Source organism: Emydura macquarii, unplaced genomic scaffold (assembly GCF_026122565.2).
Source record: "Emydura macquarii macquarii isolate MOO-44397 ecotype Brisbane River unplaced genomic scaffold, CSIRO-AGI_Emac_v2 contig_1146, whole genome shotgun sequence".
NCBI lineage: Eukaryota > Metazoa > Chordata > Testudines > Chelidae > Emydura > Emydura macquarii.
Genome location: NW_027131283.1, coordinates 15,320,583 through 15,340,978, shown reverse-complemented (window position 1 = coordinate 15,340,978; position 20,396 = coordinate 15,320,583). Strand labels below are relative to the sequence as shown.

The 20,396-nt window shown below is 38.5% G+C and overlaps 1 protein-coding gene across 4 annotated transcripts in view; it reads left to right on the top strand.

Annotated features, from left to right (window-relative positions):
- Positions 1-5,996: 5,996 nt before the first annotated feature.
- The window catches only part of TBC1D32 (TBC1 domain family member 32), a 158,911-nt gene continuing 144,511 nt past the window's right edge, over positions 5,997-20,396 (top strand). For 2 of the 4 annotated variants that reach the window (XR_010919439.1, XM_067546666.1), the window contains exons 1-3: positions 5,997-6,213; positions 9,834-9,988; positions 14,518-14,679. Coding sequence is in view for 3 of the 4 variants with exons in the window: in XM_067546666.1 (XP_067402767.1) it covers positions 6,073-6,213; positions 9,834-9,988; positions 14,518-14,679 (458 nt within the window). In the remaining variant the exon portion in view is untranslated. Of the gene's footprint in view, positions 6,214-6,455; positions 6,792-7,094; positions 7,126-9,833; positions 9,989-14,517; positions 14,680-20,396 lie in introns of those variants that run through there. The other 2 variants (XM_067546668.1, XM_067546667.1) reach the window with 2 other exon arrangements.

Here is a 20,396-nt window from a genome sequence, read left to right as displayed (position 1 = left end):
CCCTGTACAAAAACATTGTAACTCAGATGGAATGCTAAAGAAACTGATAACAATGACACATTGTACAGATTAAGTTGAGACAGATAAAAAACAAAAGGGAATTCACAGGTGTCTGCTGCAGAACACTACATCAAGCAAGAGGAAAAGCTGATGAATTATTTCTGAAACATACCAGCTTGACAGTCACAGAGGAATTAGTGTTCAGTGCTAAGGAAAATCTGGAGCAAGGGAGCATGGACTAGTTGTACTCATTTATGTAAGGAAGATGAGATTAAAGCAGGCAGTTATAAAGGTATTCAGCTTCTGAAAGGCAAACCTGCTGAAATTAAAAGGGTCCTATGGGTACTAAACAAGGACTTACTGAGAGGAAAAATGAAGGATCCTAAGACATACAATTACTCATGATCAGTAAAAGAAAAGGAGAAAATACAAAAAAAAAAAACCAACCAAAAAAACCAAAACAAAACAAACAAAAAAATCCCCATTGTGACCACCCAGCAGACTCCTTATAAAACTAAAGTGTAGTAAAGATGTATTTAAAAATCCAAGGCGCCCGTGGGGGGATAACTCACATAGGAATCTGTAAATTTACACCCATGGAGTTTTTTCCTTATTTTTCCATCATATGTGGGTGCTCAACTGCCAAGATAAGTGAGGATATCAGGAGATCCATTAGAGGCAAGGAGCATCCATGGGGAAACCTTCTGCTTTTGTACTGCTACCTAACCACCTTTGGCCGCACCTCCTCCCCCTTCTGCAGAGCTGGAACTTCACAAAGAACTATGAAAGTAGCTTCTAAGGAGAGTGGCAAAGGGGGAGGAGGAGCATCCTGCAGAGTGTCATTTCTTCCTCTATACTGCAGCTGGGATATGCAAGTCCCAATCCACTATGCTTGGAGAAGGGAAAACAAGTCCCCAAATGAAGAAAGGGAACACAAGTCTCCAAATGAAGAGAGGATTTATCAGATGACTCCACAATGGATGAAACCACCAATAACTGCTTTGCTCCAGCCTATAACAAAATGCTTCAAAGCAATGTAAAGTATATGGCACTCATGACAAATGTGATGTGAGGAAGTAGGTCAAAAGGATATTGTTTGGATTAAAATACTGTGGTGTCTGGTGTGGAGATAAAATTGTCTGACCGACTAGAAACAGAGTGATTATAAATAATGAAAAAAATCAAACTGAGGAGAGGGACTGAGTGGGATTCCATAGCACCAGTTATATTCTCCATGTGTTGTGCATAGATAACTCTCATTAACACTACAAAAGTTATGGCCAGACATTGGTTAGACAGTTCACCCCACAATGCTCAGTAATCCAAAACTCACTGAAGTCAATAGAATGAACAACTTTAGCTGCATGTGGCAGGAGAGTGTTTTATTAACACAAAACATTTTAGGACTTCAGGAAACATCTCCAAAAATCAACCCCTTTGGTCTTGAACTTCTATGGGAGATTTTCTAAAAACAAGCAAACAATAATAATCTGTGTTTTATTCTTTCTTTTGTATTTATTCCATGTATGTATAATGTGCTCACCTTGTTATATGAGATATCAAGCTGTGGTTCTAATGCACCACATTCAAATGGCATGACAATTGGTACAACTCTGTTATTATTTATATTTTATTGCTTTACATTGCATACATTAACTAAAAGGATGAACAAAAATTACACATTTCAGTAATTCAACCACAAAAATTCACAATAGAAAATATTTGTACAGAATAATTGCAAATAAACTATTGTATTATTTTCCTCAATAAATTAATGCTTAAACAAATGCCAGATTCCAGGTCAACAGGTTCAAAAGTCAGAGAGATGTGTATCGCAGCAGTTGAATATAGTTGCCACCTTCAGTTTTCAGATGGTATAAGCCACAACAACTAATAGGAAGAGAAATTACTGTTAGATTATATTGAAGAATTATGGTAAAATCACAAATTAGTGCTTATATCGTGCTTTACATTGTCATACTACTTTTCACAACAGCAATCTGAAGTAGATTTTATTATCCTCATTTTAACAATAAGAAAATGAAGAAACCAATATTAAGTGATTTGCCTAAAGCGATACAGAATCAGGGATATGCCCAGGATTAAAATATAGAAATTCTTGGCTTTCTTGAAGTTACACCAAAGACAAATTTGGCCCATTAAATCATTGCCTTGGCCATCCAGACATGTACTACTGTCTCTGAAACTTATTTTGCTATTGACTCATTGAGATTGTTACTCATTATTTAAGTATTCTATATTCTCTGTACTGTACAGGGTGAAAGATTTGATGCGTGGTGTTATTAATTCTGCTTTAATCCTGGCTCTGCCATTTATTAACTTTAAGGGTGATAAAGAAAGAAAGAAAGTAAAAGAAAGGTTGACATGGTCTTTCTTTCTTTCTTTCTTTCTTTCGACACAACATTTCCACAGCAAAACTGTCTATAAAACGTTTGTGGCAAAATTATAGGTTGTAAACACATGAATCTACATTTTTATCAATAAAATTCATATTTGTGATCTTACTTGGTGGCCCTGAGTTGGTACTCAGCATTGTCATGCAGGAGTAATTTTTGATTTGTTGTTCCAATCTCTAACCCTTCTCCCCTGGAGTAAGAGGCCAGGAATAGAAATCTAAAGCCTGGTCTACACACAAATTTGTACCAATATAATTGAAGGTGTGATTTTATATTGATTTAGTTAAGTTGGTGCAACTTTTGTTTGTGCACTCTCGTATGTAAGTTTAAACTTATTTTGTATACATTTAAGTATCACCAGTAAGATAAAAACTCAACTGATATTACCCACTTTCAACTGATAGAATAAACAAAAGTGGCACCAGTTTAAATAAACTGTTTTTAAGGGCTAGTCTACACTTAAAATTTACAGCAGTACAACTGTATTGGTAAAGCTGTGCTACTGTGGGAGAGCTCGTGTAGCCACATGTCGACAGGAGAGAGCTCTCCTGCTGACATAATAAAACCACCTAAACAAGCGGCGGTAGCTAAGTTGGCAGGAGAGCATCTCCTATTGACATAGCGTTGTTCACACAAGTGCTTATGCCAGCGAAAATTATGTCACTTGCGGCGGATGGGTGTTTTTCACACCAATGACTGACAAAAATTTTGTTGGAATAAGTGTAGACAAGACCTAAATTAAACTGGTGCAACTGGTGTAGACAAGCCTTCTTCCAAGTGTCGATGGAAAACACTGACACTAAGCTAACTATAGCAGGCTTCCCCTTAGAAACAAAAAGCAAACAAACAAAACTTGTGTTTATGCATTCATCCTGAATCCTCTTTGTGCTTGTTTTAACACAGACTCTTTGGATATAATTAATTAGTGCAGACATCTAGGAACTGCTTTTATGTTTCCCCAGGATTTCAGATAAAGGTGAACTAAATGTTATCTGAAAGGGAAGATGGAAAAATTGTGGTCCGTGAAGGGAAAATTCTCTTTGTAGTTTTAAAGAAGCTGTTTCCCATTAATAAGTAAATCCATTTATTCCATGTCTGAATATCATCATAGAAGAATTTTTGGAAGCCTTTGTGATCCATGGCTAACTTTGAGCAATCAGCAGTTGACCTTCCAGTGATCTGCTGCACACCATCCATCCATCTCTTCACATGTTGTCCCCTGCTATGATGACCCTCCATCATTTCTTCCATGCTAATTTTCTCAATGGTATGCTTCTTTCCAATATTTCTAACACAGGCATTCTTCTTTGTTTTTCCATCCAGAAGATACACAAGTCTTTGCCAGCACTACATTTCAAAGTTTCAATTTTCTTCTTGTCAGCAGCATTAACTTCCCATAATTCACATCCATAAGTTGCTACAGAAAAAAATTAGGCTTTTCAGCAGTCGCACTTTCATACATTTCAAGATGCCATGGTTTTTCCACACTTCAAGGGAAGTCATAACAGAGTGAACCATCCCCAATCATCTTCTGATATCTTTGGACCAACCTCCTTGGTTGGATATAGATGATGCCATATATTATAATAAACCACATATAGTCGGGTGTTGGTCATCCCTCTCCCTCTGGATCGGAGGGAGGCCACACCACCTCACTATGTCACCATCTACTGACAGGGGGGAATTAGCTGTTCTCTGCTGCATTCTGTTCTCCAAGCCTGCATAAAAATTAATACTGCTCCAAGAAGCTTAAATTATTTTCCAAGCCTGCAACCTCTCTAGCGAGGGGAGAAAGCTCCTGCACTTCCTTGGGGAGGACCAACTATCACCCTAGAAAGGACACTGCAGCCTCAAAGAGAGCTTTCTCCATTGATCCCCAGGATTTACAGGGATGAAAGTCTCACTCTCTGGCCTCATGCCTCTTACATTTGATAGGAACATTCCAGGGAAAATTTGGAAAGTGAACCTTATGAAGCTTATTTTCCCACAGATTTTTAATGAACGAGAGAGTACAGTCCTAGTCCTATATTATTATCAAGGCTTAAAAAGTCTATCAGAAATCTAGTAGGCAGAGGACAGTTTGAAAAAAATGGAGAAAGCCATCAGGGTCCAAGGGCAGTGAGCAAGTAAAAAGCCCGCATCCTTCTCCAGCTGCTAAGAAAGGTGATATGCAAATTAAAATGTATGGTGCAATCTTGCCTCCACTCTTGCTGGGTGATCACTTACTTGAAGGAAGGAAAATCTCAGTAGGTATTAATTGTAATGCACTTTTTATAATATTTCCCTCTTCTCATGGAGAATTCTGTTGTCCTATGATACTGCAAACTCTTGTTCATGCAGGTAGCTCCCTATTCTGCCTGATTCTGTTCTCTTACTGGTGTAAATCTGCAGTGACAGCATTAAAATCAAAAGAATAACACACATGTAAAAGCAAAGTAAGTGACCAGGAGAACTAGGTCTACTAGCTTCTTCTCATCTGAGTGAGGGTGGGCTGGCCTGGGTTTTTATTCATTAATGTCGGAGATGCAGAAAGCAGATTTTTCTGAAATTGTTTTAGGCATGGTTCTTCCATAAACTTTGGCTTTCCCCAGAAAATTCTCCAAATTACTGAGCCCTGGGCAAAAGTAATCCATGACATCTGCTCCTTTGCCATTACTTTAGGACAGTGTTTCTCAATTTCTTTCCCCCCACGGAACCCTTGCGCGCCCATGCCATACCTTCGGAACCCTTGCCCGCCCATGAAATACCCTCAGAACCCTTGCCCGCCCATGCCATACCGTCTGCAGAAAAGTCAAGGAAATCTTCCTCTTTTCGGCGGTGCGGTGTTTGCTTGATTCAGCGGCGCACTCTCGGGGCCGTTTTCGGCGGCCTCATCAGCTGTTCGGCGGCGCGCGAACAGCGGCGCGGTACAGCTTCTTCGCGGAACCCTTCCACTCAGCCCGCGGAACCATAGCCATTTGAGAACCACTGCTTTACGATAATGGTGGGTGTATGGGTCAGAAAGCTTCCCTAAGTGTTTAGAAGAGGGCAAGCAGGCAAGAAAGCAGATTGGCTTTCTGTCTCTGGCCTCCTCTGCTCTGCACAACGTGGCCAAGCAAGGAAGAAAAACCATGACATGTCACAAGAGGACGAGTCAGCTGAGGCCCCAAAAGCAGCTTTGGAAGCTGCTCTAGAAGAACAGATGTCAGGAAATTCTTCAGGAAAGCTGAGAGCATGAGAGATGGTGGCTGGAATCAGGGGAGCAAGCAGCGATGGGATATACGAGAGAGACAAAGTAGAGTAATAATATGCTTTATTGCACCGACTTCTGCTGGGGGACGGGGCAAGCTATGGAGCTCACACAGAGCTCTTCCTCCTGCCTGGAGAAGGTAACCAGTAGATGGGGCAGGTGTGTGGGGTGGAGGAGGGGGGGTTGTGTCACTCAGCAGTGACTTCCCCTACAACGATCCCATCCCACCCACGCTCTGTTCTTCCTCAGACCACTTCGGACAAGACACAGCTGCTCCCCGGCTGCTCCCCCATCGCCCACGCCTCAGCCCTGCCGAATCCCCTCCCGCTGCCGCCACCCTCCCGCTCGTCCCATCAGCACAGCGGGTCCCGCCTCCGCCGCCTGCTCCGCTCCGTCGCCCCCGCCCTTCCCGCCGGGCGTCTCGCGATGTTGCTAGGGAGCCCGCCAGGCTCCGCGGCGGGCGCGCGGCTGGTTGCTAAGGGCCGGGGCTGGCGAGAGCGGCGGTTGGGTGCAAGCAGCGGCGGGGCGGGGGGGAGCCTCGCTGCACTCCGGAGCCGTTGCCACAAGGTGACTCCCACGCGCGGCGCGGCGGCTGTTGCCGGGAAACCGGCTCCTTGTCCGCGCCTTGACACCGGAGCGCGCCCGGGGCCTGGCTCCCACCCCGGATCCGCCCCTCGGCCGGGCGGGGCTCAGTGACGCGGCAGGTTCCCTCCCAGCCCCGCTCCTGTGCGGGGCGCCCCGGCCGGCTCCGGGACTCTCTGTCCGGCCAGGAGGGGCCGCCCCCTGGCTCGGGGCGGGGCTGGGCTGGGCTGGGCCTGGATCCGCGGAGGGGAGGCCGCTGCCTGGCCCAGCCCGGTGGGGCTGTCCGTGTGTCGGGCGTAATTTGGTCGTTCCCGCCCCCGGTAACGCTGAACCAGTAGGACCCCCCGCCGCCCCCGCCCGGTCACCTCATCTCCGGCCAGCCCCTGACTCCGGGAGGGGGAAACGCTGCGGAGCCTGAGCCAGGTCGGGGGAGCCGCCTTCCTTCCTTCCTTCCCTCCCAGCCATCAAAGGTTGGGGGGGCTCCGTGTGCTTCCTCCGCCCTTGACAACGGCGAGCTGGAGGCCGCCAGCCTGTAGGGTAAAGTCGGGCAGCTCGCAGGCGGGGTGAGTCTTGTGCAGGAAGAGGCAACGTCCCCCAGTTCAGAGCGGCCCCGGGTGTTTTTGTTTTGTTTCCGTGGGGTAGGTCACTGGATGGATTACCTGCTCTGTTCATTCCCTCTGAAGCACCTGGCATTGGCCGCTGTGGGAAGACAGGACGCTGGGCTAGATGGACCATTGGTCTGACCCAGTTCGGGGGCTCTCATGTCTTTGAAGCGTCTGAGTTGCTTCAGATCTGGAGGTTTGACGTTCACCTTCATTTTTTAAAAGAGGCACATGAAGAGGTTGTGGGGAGTGACAAGGGCCCATCTTCTGATTTCAGCAATTGGTGTGGATGATGGTAATTGACATCATTTAGGTTGTCAAGTGCATACAGTACTGTTGTTTGTAACCAGTGCAAATTAAAAAATCACACTTTTCGCTCAAATATTTCAAAGGCGCCCTGCCAAAATGAATAATGGGTACGTGCCCGTTGGGGCTGCTTTATAATATATATGAAAGACCTGAAAAGTCTGCTCCCCCCCAAAAAAAAGAGTCCCTCCCCTCCTGTTCTCCCTGCTTATTTTCATTAGAAATTCAGAACCTGTCTAGTCTAGCAAAATGATTGTATCCTATGAGTCGAGTGAAAGTTGAGAAGTTGAATGGAGTAGGAATTTTTAGTCAGACTGTTTTAAGATGCTGTTAAAATTAATTTAATTTCAGTAATAAATTAACATTTTGGATTAAAGTAGCCTTTGGTAAATTCAGTATCACTGCTACTTCACTGAGAATGTTAAACCGCCATCCTACAAGCTGATTTTCATGGGTCACCTTATTCATGTGTAGCTGTGAACATGGATCTGCCTATATGGATCATTTTACAGGACATCCCATAGACCTCACAACTGAGAAGTCCTATATCAAAATCAGGGGAAAATAAACTTGACATTTCAGTTGTTTCTTCAGTTAAAAAAAAGACCTAAATCTTACAGGGAAGAAAAAAGAACAAAATGTCAAAAAAAAAACCCAAACAAAAAAAAAAAAAAAAAGCCCCACCTTTACATTGTCCTTTTCAACTGATGGTGGTGTTTTAAACCACATGACCTTATTCAGAGCAAACCGGAGACAGTATTCATGATGTCCTTATAAACACTTCTGCAATGGTGTCTTCCTTTATATAATTTTTGGATGTGCCTGTTAACCAGTACTCTAGATGCTTACACAATTCAAAAACACTCAGGGTGTGTGTGTGTGTGTGTGTGTGTATAACACATTAAATGTGTATAACACGTTAAAATGACTCTTATTAAAGGGTTCAGGATTACATGTGGAGATATCAAATTTACGTTATAGTAACATTATAATAGAGACATTTGTGAGGGTGTGTCATTTACCTCCTTGGAATGCATTGAGTTTGATTAAATCTTTGGAAAGACTGAGGTTTTTAAAAATAGGGAATGTAAACATGGAGTTGTAAGAATATGACGTAGAATACAGCCTCTTTATTTTAAAGCTATTTCTGACATGTTTTTTGATGGCAAGAAGCCTGAGTTAATTTTGAATTATGTTTGATCAAAATGGAACGTTGCTCTGCAAGTTCACTATTTTGGCAAAGGAAAATGCTAAACCAATTAAAATAATGCCTAAAAATAGTATTTTAGTAGAGTTGCAAGCCTTGATTTGTATTAAATATGACACTAATAAATAATGTTTTGCCACAATTTGATTTCACTTTTGAAGTATAAAAATCTCCACTATCATTAGATAAATGCCTCAAACTGTGGAAGTTAATCACTGTTGAAATATTGTTCTGGTTTTAAATATTAGAAATCTTTTGAGGAAAGTGGGTCCTTAAATTGTTTTGAGTAGTTGTTTTTTGGGTTGGTTAATAGTGGTTGTCAGTGGCAGTTATTCATTGTATCGGTTATTTTATTCTAACTTTGCATATCTCATTTATATACAAGCGCTTACAGGTTTTTAGATCGGTGCTTTTTATGATTTGAAAAAAGTAACAGTCTCAAAATCATCCTTCCTCGGTACAGATTATGAAAAATCCAATCACCACTGGGGAATAAGAAAAGTTCCTTGGCAAGTGAGAAGTTTAAGCCATTACTCAGGGCAGAATTGACGCGTCTTGCTTACTTGGCATACAGACAGCTCCAGTGCCTCACTTTTGCTGCTTATAGCTTTCCCAGGCTGCTGTAGAGTGAAATGGACAGATTTCTGGTCAGGTCACTGTGATGTTGACAATCATATGGACAGTAAAGAATGATGTCAATATCACTTTGCTCTTATTGCTTGAGAAAGCCAAGTCCAGGCCCTAGAGCTATTCTTGAGGAGGAGGATTCAAAAATCAAGAGGTTGTGGGAGGATATTGAATAGGAGAGATCCTTCTGACTATAGAAGGCTCAGTGGTGGATTGAGGGGGAAAAAAAGTCATTTCTCCATACTAACAGGTAAAGTGGGCTATGCTGTAAATTTACCAAACACCTATTAGCTAGAGGCTAGTATGAAAGAAGGTACTCATACGAGAGGTCCCAGTCCCAGAGCACCTTCCTAATAAGACTCCCAACACCCTTTCATTTTTCAGCTAGGTTTGTGTGTATAAGAGGTTGGCAGATGGCTTCTGGGTTTCTCATCAAGGTATTACCTCTAGATATTATTGGTGAGGAGGCCCCTATATTTTTATATCTGCTGCTATCTTACAGGCTTAGTCCTCTGAGTTGTAATTCTCTCACCTTTTAGTTATTTCAGTATAAAGCTGTGTGTGGGCATCTATATGTCAGATTAAGAGTGTCCTTCAATTTAAATTGTGTAGATAAAAATGATTGATCACTTTGAAGTAGGGCACTCATAAACAGAAATAAACTTATGAAATCTTTTCTCTGTATGAATGCATTTATATGTGTATTACAATTTTTGGTAAAGTGAGGGTATACCTTCATATTATTGATAACTAGAGCAATAAAAAGTGTTGTTTGTATGAGAGGTTATGCTCTTGTTTTAGGATCTTGAGAAAACAAGACATAGGAAATGTACACTTACAGTACTTTCATATGTTTTACACAGATGTCTCATTTCTCTTGTGAAGATGAAGCTCTGTTACAGTCTATGCTCAGACAGTTATTGCAAAGCGTGAAGGAAAAAATCACAGGAGCACCATCAGTAGAATGTGCAGAAGAGATTCTTTTACATTTGGAAGAAACGGATGAAAATTTTCACAAGTAAAAATATTTTTGCTATTTTAATTGTAATCAGGTCAGCTAAGTGCTGTCAACTGTTCTGTGAAGGGAAAATGTTTACTACCTATATTGACTTATATATTTAGAAAGTATTTTTAACTTCTGTGTTGTTGATGAACTCTAGAAGGATGTTATTTCGGAGATTTAATAAACTATATTTTACCAGTTCTTATTTTTTTCTTCTGTCAGTATTTTCTTTTTTCTTTGGCTGAAATGTTATCAATAGAGTAAATGGCTCTTCAGGGAAAATCTATTCTCTTTAACTTTAGTTAATTCAGTCTGATAAATGTGCCTTTTTCAGAGACAAATGAGCTAGAAAGAAAATCCTAATTGAAGGATGTCAGATGATATTTGTAACTGCTGTTGGGCTGCTTATTGTTCCTTATGTAGGTGAAGTACAAGCAAGATGGCTAAAATATGACCTTTTAGAGGCACCTTTCACAATTAGTCAGCCCTGGTTTACATTAGTCAACTCTTTTTATATATTTGATAAGATAAACTCTAGTTTCTAACAGAAATCCTATTACATTTTGAATAAAACTGAAAATCTTCTCTATTATCTGTAACAACTTTGGGTGTCCAACTTGTGCTAACATACATGTATTTACCTTCATATATTTACATATGTACTGTGCTCAGATTCTCCTGAGGCCACACTCATCTTTGCACTTCACTTTCCATACACAAACACAATATTGTAATGGTTTTGTCCCCAGGCTTCTAGCTAATAGAATGTATTTTGCTACATGGCAGATTTTAAGACAGAGTTGTGACGTCTGAGAGAAGCCATTTAATTTAGATGAACTGAAAGATGTTTAATTGTTAAAACCTGGGTTCTGTGACCTTTTTTTCTTTTTTCCTGCAAAAGCTGGTGACCTCAAAAATATCTTTAAATAATGCAAGGAAGTGCATTATCTACATTCCTTATACTTTAACTAGGTGTCAGTGATGTGTTGTCAGTAGTAGCAGCAAGCTACCAGACAATTCTGAACTTGGGTAATTGCAAGTAAGTTAAGAAAAAAACCAGAAATGATGTTAAGCTATTTTTAACTACATTTAGAATTTTAAATCCTTTACATGTTTTCTGTTACTGATTTTAGATTTAGGGGTGTGTATTTGACTAGTCCAAAAATAAATGGTCAGTAGAGATCAAATATTGGTCAAAATATTTTAAAGCACTGATTAGAGCAGTAACAAAAATATAAAATAAATAAGACTTTATGGCCTCCAGCAGGCTTAGCGTTAAATGTTTATGCCTAATTACAAAAAACAAATTATTTAACTGAGTTATTTTAATTCAGAAAAATGTGAAAAACAGTTAAATGAAATTCTAAAAAATGAAATAATGGCACCAGGATACAATCAAAAAAGGTAGGCCATTGCCTACATTGAGGAATTCTTGTTGAAATTTTTTATAATGATTAAGTAATAGGCAGTCCTCTAACATTATTTAACCAATCAGTTGACTGGCTTGCCAAGCTTATTTGTGTGTTAAATGGTATTATTTTACATTTTTTTCACTTGTATTATGCAATTGTTAATGCCATTTTAATGCTAATATTGCTGCAGCCACTCAGAATTTGAGCTCTAAATCAGTGGATATGAACACGAGAAGAAAATTGGTTGCATAGATATCAGTATTAAAATGACACTTTAATTTCTGGAAAATAACACATTTTCATTAGAATAAGGTGACTTTCAGATTACAGAATGTGAAATTAAGTTCTCTGATATTTCTGAAGAAGCATTTGTAGTTTCTGGCAACACACTCCCCTTCCCAAGGGGAAAATCGACATACGGTGAAAAAGTATACAGGAAATTCTACAAGCTTTGCCTTGTGGAGCTCCTTGTGCTCAAAGAAAATGAGTTGAGGGATTGGAAGAGAGGAAAGGAGGTGATCCTAGAAATGCTATGGGGGAAGCCGTCTCAATCTCGAGCAGCCAAAAATAAGGGTTAGCTACTTGGGGATCCTCCTCAACTTTTTCCTCTTCTTAGCAACAATTTTTGTGTTTCATGCTGCTATTGATTGTTCCCCATCTCTTGTGCCTGCCCTGTGCCACAGTTAGGAATTACAGGTATTTAATTCTAATCTGATCAGAATTAACGGTTGCAATGAATTTCAGTTGGATCCAGTAATGCTTGATGATAGCATGCATCACAGTCATTATGTTGGAGCTCTGTCCCTGGGGCATCCTTCTTCCCACTGAATCATAGATCCCCTGGTAGTGTAGATGGGCTTTCATTGGTTCACAAAGGGGCCATGGAGACTCTGCCCCCCCCCAGCTCTTTTAAGTTTTGAGGTGTTCCTTTACCCTTTTCTTCTTTTTCTTTGATGTTGAACATCAGGAAGCATGAGTCCTTAATCTGAGTCTTCTCCAGAAGGACAGAATGAGTGACATTTCTTTTTCCAAAGTTCAATCAAAGCTGTTTTGTAGTGGTAAAAACTAGAACCACTTACTATATTAAGAGCATGGTCACTAGTTGATTCACATAAACTATAGGACCTTAGAATTTTTTTGAAATAATCAGTTTTGCCTTGTTTTATTCAGACTTGGGAAACACCAGCAAATCATTTCGTTGGAACTTGTAGGCATGTGGAGAAACAGTTTTGCAGAAATTTGATCTCTCCATTACTTTACCAACTACTGATGAAATGAATGCTGCAAGGAGCAACACTGTAGTGTCAACTATACAATAAATTTAGTCTCTTGTTAGGACTTCAGTCTGTCTCTGCAGCAAATGCACTGTGCTGTGATCTCTACACTATTATTTCTTTGTGAGAATGAAGCAGTTACTGCAAAAATACATTTTCTGCAAACATCCCAGCCATAAAAAAAATGAGCAAAAAGTCTTATGAAAGCTTTAATTTAAAAAACTGCCACAGTACTATTTTTATTATAGTAAAAGTAATGGCAGAGTTAACCTTATAAACAAGTGAAAGGTGAAAGAGACAGAAAATGAACAAAGAAGCTAAGGAGTTACAGTTTACCTTAAGATGTATTTATGTTACCTCCACTAGCAGTGAAAATAAAATATGAAGGAATAAATGGAAGAGGAAATAATTTAGAGCCATTACACTTAAAGAGACTTAAGGTAGTCAAGAGTTTAATCTAATGAAAAGACTATTACATGAAATAATTAACAAAAATGACTTGACTCTCTTACTCTACTTGTTTTTAAAATGTTCAGGAAAAAAAACTATACCAACCACTGCAACAGCTTCTTTTGTTTACAAATGCACTTTTCAGGACTGAACAGTTTATATAATAAAGCCAATAAACCGTATATAAGCATGTCCACTCTGTATATTGATCCTTCTCAGTTCACACAAAGTACCTGCTCATTTACTTTCACCTTGCATACACATTTGATATCATAAAAATATAGTGTAATCACACAAACAACAGTTGTGCAATCATTTTTGTGGTAACTTGTGGATGTCTTGTCCCTAATGCAAAATAAGCAGATCATCAAGATTACGTTGCTCATGTAGGCTGGCCATATTTTTAAAAATAGTTACTTCAAATAAACCTGAAACTGGAGACTAGTTCTCAGTGAGGACAATTGCCTTTGGTTTTTTGAAAAAGTCATGGATTCTGATTTAACAAACTTTTGACTATTTGAAAATTGCTTACTGAAATTACAACACGGAAAATTTCCTTAGTTTACAGATGCACATGTAAATATAGATAGGTTGCTTATGGCCCTGATTCAGTAAAGCACTTAAGTACATGCTTATATTCCATTGGCTTTAATGAAATTTAATCAACTTTTGTCCTGAATAGGGATGTTGTCTAGCATGGAGGGCCATGATTATGCAGCTAGTGAACTGCGCATTTGGTTGGTTCAAGAACTCACTAGTTCTGCTGGAAGAGCTTGTAAACTGAGTTCAGATTTTTTCCTTGACAAACTCCAGCAATTTAAATGCAAGAGACTGTATTAATGCGATGCGAAGATTGCAAAGATAAAATCAAAAGTCAGGAAACTCAAAAAATAAGCTTCCAATAAGTTTAAACTCAGCTGCATAGCATACATGTGCTATTTTCTATACCAGTTTTCCTACTTACATGTATAGCTTGGTCAACTATTACTAATCATCAAAATATACCTTGAAACACATGTTTATCAGTGCGCTCAAGTTAATGTTCTTCTTGGAGCCTTAACTTCTGCATTTTCTAATACTTTATGATTTTTGACTGCACAATCTTAATATTGCATCCATGTAGATCTTTGCATTTAGGGGAAGATTTTCATAGGCACAAAAGGGAATTATGACTTAATGAGGTATTCATTTCATATGATATACTGATATTGAAGACATTCAAGGAAATCAAAATGGTTTGTTTAGTGTCTGAACTTTTCACTCAGCTGAAAAGCTCTTTAGTTCTTAAAAGTACTGATGCTTAAAGAGATGTGTCTGCTGGGAAAATGTAGCATATGTAATGTTGAAAATATTCAGAAGATGAATATCATGAAATACATTGCATTTCATTTCTGGCTATTTGTTGCAGCTATGAGTTTGTGAAATACCTAAGACAATACATATGTAGTGCTCTGGGCTCTGTGATTGAAGAAGAAACAGACAAATGTACCTCTGCTCAAAATCAGGGTGAAGGAACTGGTTATGACACTCTTGTCCAACATGTTACTAAGAAGACTCGGGAATCAAAAGAGTGAGTATGTGCACAGGATACATTTAAAATTCCATTACAAAAAATACGCAGTTGACAGAGTTGTCTAGCTCAACTTATTCTTTTTTCTTTCATATTTTTACAGTCTAATTCTTAATTGTAATATTTATGGTTGATGGTACTTTGATTCTAAAATTATTTTTTTGTCATAACTTTCCTAAAGGATTGTCTTTCGGGTTGAAATTCCTCATGATTGTCTCAGCTTGGAAATGAAACTTTATTTCTATTTAGGAAAGTTTGAAGACAGTCCATTGAGCAGTTTGAAATGTCTGACTTTGTAGGGTGAGGGGATTATTTAGGATTTTTATGGTACTTTACCTCAAATAGCTCCATTTTAAATTTCACACTTGATTTACAAATAGTAATATGAGGAATGAGTTCTTTGTCAAATATAAATGTATGTCAGAGAAATAATTTGTTTATGCACAATGTTAATTTCCTTATAGATTTAAATTACCTAGATATACACACGTTGAAAGCTGTAATTCAACTAAAGTGGATTAGTTGAGCTTGTTTTAAACTCTGCCTCTGCACAAATTCTCTGGTCTACATTACATGTCAGAACTGTTTTTATAACCATGTTAGGGGACATCTGAGTTGTTAACAGATTTCCTGAGATGTTGGTTTATTTAGTGAAGGCATGGCTTTAAATGGAAAGCCCATGTATATGCCAGATAATCCTTACAACCTGGTTAGCCATTCCTTCTTTGCAGATTCCCTTGATTTCCCGCCCTCCCCACAAATTTTAAAGTGTCATTGGAAGGGACCTATTAGTACTGGTGGCTTTTCTAGTGAACCTTTGTGTTGCAAATGTGTGTAAGTTATAGCTGTTTTGATTGATTAGAGCATTGGTGAGTAGTGACACAAAATGGCTGTTAGTGTTGGAATTGTATTTCCAGATGCCCTGGTGAAACTACACAATCTTTAATCCATGTGTAGTGATGCTTGGAGTTTGTTTCAATCAGATGAAATAATAACACACTGAAAAAAGATAGTTTATCTGTAGCTTGGTCTTTCAGTTCTAAATTAAAAGCTAGTATAGCTCTGATGAATCTTGGTATTTCAAATAGCCTATTTACCTTGAAATTGAAGAACACTTTGTCACAGCAGCTGAGATTCAAAAATTTACTGGTTGTGTAAGGACTTGAATCGTTACTTCATCATGATTCTATATGCTGGCCTCTCTTCTTAAAAGTGATCTGCAAAGCATAAAAAAGTTTTAAAAAAGTCTTTATTACTACTTATGATGTATAAAGCAGTTCCAACTTTTTTTTTAAAATACAATAAATAAGCCCATCTTTTTGTCTGCTTGTTTTTGTTACATCAGATCCTTTTTTTGCTGGAGGACCTTGGCAAGGTCGTTGGGGAACATGAACAGTGTTGTTACACATGATGCTACGAATAGTGATATTTCACTGAAATCTCCCTCCTCACTGCCCAACTCAGGGGAAAAAGAATATTGAATCTCAATTTAGCTTGATAGCTAACAAAGAAAGGAAAGTGACAAATGTAGAAAAACAGAAACTGTTTTCAGAGTTTGAGATCATGTTTATACAGCTTAAAAGGAAAAAATGCCTTTTATTTGTTTCACAGTTTACCTTTAGTGAACAAAACACTGTGTCTTTATATTATCTAAGGCAGATAAAATTATTTTTGTTCATTCACATTTGTTGCACAGTACAAAATTAATGTTGGTCTCTATTTGTTAGGTTGTGAATAGAAGGTGATTTTGGTACAAAGTCCATTTGTTTTCATTTTAAGTTCTCAGTTCAGCAGGATGTGAAAACAATCAAAGTTTGTTTCCATGTTGATAGAAATTCATTTGTACATGTTTGCTTTCACATCTAGAAGGAAACAAAACAACTGAAGTTTTAAAATATACTTGAATACTGTCTTCTACATGTCACCTGTTCCAAAATTTGTTACATTATGATTGCAGGAAATTCAGTGTTCTAATAATGTTTTGTTTAGGTCTCGCAGGTATGCTGTCAAGACTATGGTAGCCCCCATTTTAGATAATGATAGTCTCCCTGTTATTAGTTAGATAGTTGAAATATATATAAATATTTAAGTGGACAAGGGTCTGTCTTGGGAATTTGACCCTTTGATTATGGGCTATATATTTAATGATGATAATTCTGAAGTAATTTCAATAATATATAGATAGGTCATACTACAAGAAGAAAATATAAGTTTTATTGCAGGATAAAATCCTTGCATGAGCAAGTTAATTAATGCATACTTGTTTTTCGTAAATTACTTTAGAAACATGTAGCAAAATATCTTTTTATGAGTCAATCATTTACAAACTACAAATCAGTTCTTAACCAACCATTGTTGGCTTTCCTTTTGGCACTAAAAATAATAGTTTGTGAGATGTGCTTTTGAACTCCATATGTATAAAGTTACTCACGTGCCTAAGTGTTTGAAGGATCAGAGCTTTAGGCCTTGATCCTATGCTCATTGAAGTAAATGGCAACGCTCCCATTGACTTTAATTATGCAGAATCAGGACCTTTCCTCAGCAGCTGCAATGCCAGCTCTGTACTTTAATGTAAAGTGTGAGTTTCTTTAGCTGTCTCTCCCTCAATAGACATACTATCTTACATTAGCATAATTCCAGTGAGAGTATTTTAATGATTTAAGGATTAAGTTTGAAATACCCAAACTCTTTGAATTCCTAAGTTCAAAACCCAGCAGTATTAACTCAGTTCTTTGGGCTTTTCTGCATACAGACTTAGTGCACAGCAAGCCAGGGTGTGAATCTACAGCTCAGTAGCTTCTCATGCATTAGTGGCCATGTCCCTGCTACGGTTCACTAAAAGTTCAATTTGAAACTGTAGTTTGTCAAAGCTATGGAACTTTTAGTGTGCAGTAGCAGGGTTAACATGGTGACTTAGTGAGTGGCACATTGACACCCTGGCTGGCTGCTCACTAAGTCTCTGTGTAGACAAGCTCTTTATCATTTTGAAGTATATAAACATAGTGTAGTGCAATTTACTGTCTGTGGGTTCTTAAAAATACAAGCTATGCCTGCTGTATGGAGGCACCAGAGATCTCAGTGACTTTGTTTTTTTCTTCATAAAAATGCTTGACCAAAGTTGCTCCTTGTCCAATGTTGTGCAGAATGCAGTTTTTGCACTGGGCTGCTGTCCTGTATCCCATATATTGCTGCATTTTAGAGTTGCTGAGCATATACTGTCTGTGGAGTACCTTGACCTCCTTCAGAATGAAAACCATTATTCTAAATGTAAAATAAAACATTATTGAATAAATTCCCTTTTATAGAGCTAATTTTGTTTTCATGTATGTACATGTGGCTCCTAGTGACGTCACAAAGGTCTGCCAATTGACTATTTTTTTCTATCTAAATTCTTTTTATTGAGTTGAGGGAGTTTATTTTTTTTCTATCTAAATTCTTTTTATTGAGTTGAGGGAGTTTATTAAACATTAACTTTGGTCATTATAGAAATGGATTTGAACTGGCATGGGGGCCACACAGCTTACTGGAATAGAGACCAGATAATGGTGTGTGTTTATTTGAATTTGCTTCCTTACATGGACTATTTTTATGGCTACCAGGTTTCATGATAGGAATTACCATAAGTATATATTTCAGTATCCATTGGGCAACAGGTCAAACTTGGATCCTATTCTAGTTTGTAAACCTGTGTCTAAACTCATCTGAGATGTATGTGTATTTAGGCGTATTGATCTTGTAGTGGAATCTGATCATCGACTCCTAAAAGCAGCAATGAAGTTTTGCTTAATAAAGTTTCGGAGGCAGATACCTACTGTATCAAAATGCTTCATTATTGATAAGCTTCATGTTGAAGCTATCACTAACAGTTATGTGGTAACAATTTCCAATAAATATTCTATATTGGATGAACAGTTGTCTACCGAAGAGGAAGAGTGGACTTTATTTTGGGATTCTGTTACAGAGATCACTGGAGAACAGTTAGGACAAAGGAGTATGAAAAAACAACATTGGTTTACAGATTATATCATCAAATTATGGGAAAGAGGAAAAAAGATGCAGTATAGAATGGGTGCAATAGAAGTTGAGGTGAGTTAATGAAGTCAGAAGGAAATGGACAATAGAAGAGAAGAAATGTCTTGTATGAGCAGTTAAGAGGGCACATCAAAATGACCACAATCAACAGTGGAATAGCATGGCACAGCACATTAAAGAAGCCTCTGAAAGACATGACCATAAATGCATATTTGAGATTTTGAATGTGCTAATTAGACATCCATTCTCATTACTTCCACCAATTAAGGACAAAAATGGAAAATACTGCCAGGATATTGATGTACAAATTAAGCGTTGGTAAGAGCACATTTTTGAGAATTAATGAACAGATCCCCATCAAGATATAAATTAATCCAAAAGTGAACTCAGTAGAAAATATGCCATTGACATTAGAGGAAGTGACAGTTGTGGTCAAATAGATATAAATAGATAAAGTACCTGGCCTTGATAACATTTCAGCAGAACTGCTAAAGAGTGGTGGACTGGGTTTAGTTCCCTGGCTTCATAGAGTTGTCTTAGATGCTTGGGAAACCTGTCACATTCCAGAAGATTGGAAAAGGGGCTGCATCATCTCTTTTTTTTTCAAAAAGAGAGAGCGATCATATTGCTCAAATTATTGTGAAATAAAAATGTTATCAATTCCAGGGAAGGTTTTTATGATCATATTACTGAACTAATTGAAATATTGTCTCAGCCCTATAATGAGAGGCAACCAGTGTAGTTTCCATAATGGTGATCTACAATCCATTCTGTATTTGCCTTGTGGAATACTATTGAAAAATGACTATTGCAAAAAAAGGACCTTAGCATTGCATTTATTGACTTTGCAGCTGCTTTTGACTCGGTGCATCAATGAGCCCTATGATTACTGCTATGTCAGTATGGGATACTTAATGATTTAGTGTGCCTAATGGACACTTTTCCATGGTACATTTAGTTGGGTGAGGGTCAACAATTGTATTACAGACTGATTTTCAGTAGAATCAGGACTAGGACAGAAATGCATTCTCTCACCTCAACATTTGATGTTCTAATAGACTATCTGATGACAAAGTTGATGGAGGCCAAAGTAGGTGGTGTGAAATTTGTAGATTGTGTTTTAGAAGATCTTGAGTATGCAGTTGCCTTATTTGGAGAGACTACTGACCAACTACAGCTAATGCTGGAAGAACTGAGAAAAATTGCAGAATCAATGGGATTTAAGATCAATGGCAATAAAACTGAAGTTATGCACACTGCCTATACATAGGGAAAAATGTCCTGCTGACACTGCAGGCAGATGATGGTAATGACAGAAAAAAAGGTAAATAGTTTGATCTTTCTGGGAATGATAGCAGGTGGTTCAAGAAGTCACATGTTGGTTTTAAATCGGTGTTTCAGCATCTTCAAAGCTTCTCTTTGGGCAGTGAGGCATCTGTGACAACTAAGATACAAGTGTTCAGTTCAGTTGTGATGACAACCCTTTACATGGAGCAGAAACATGTCAATTAAAAACAGCTGAGGAGAGAAAACAACAGTTTTCAGTGTCAGAAGTTACAGTGTATTCTTAACACTGGTTAGTTTGATTTTGTTCACAGATGAGGAGATACTTAGACAATCCTGGTAAATCACAGTCTTGTACCAGTTGAGAACAAGACAACTGTAATGGTGGGATCATGTCCAAC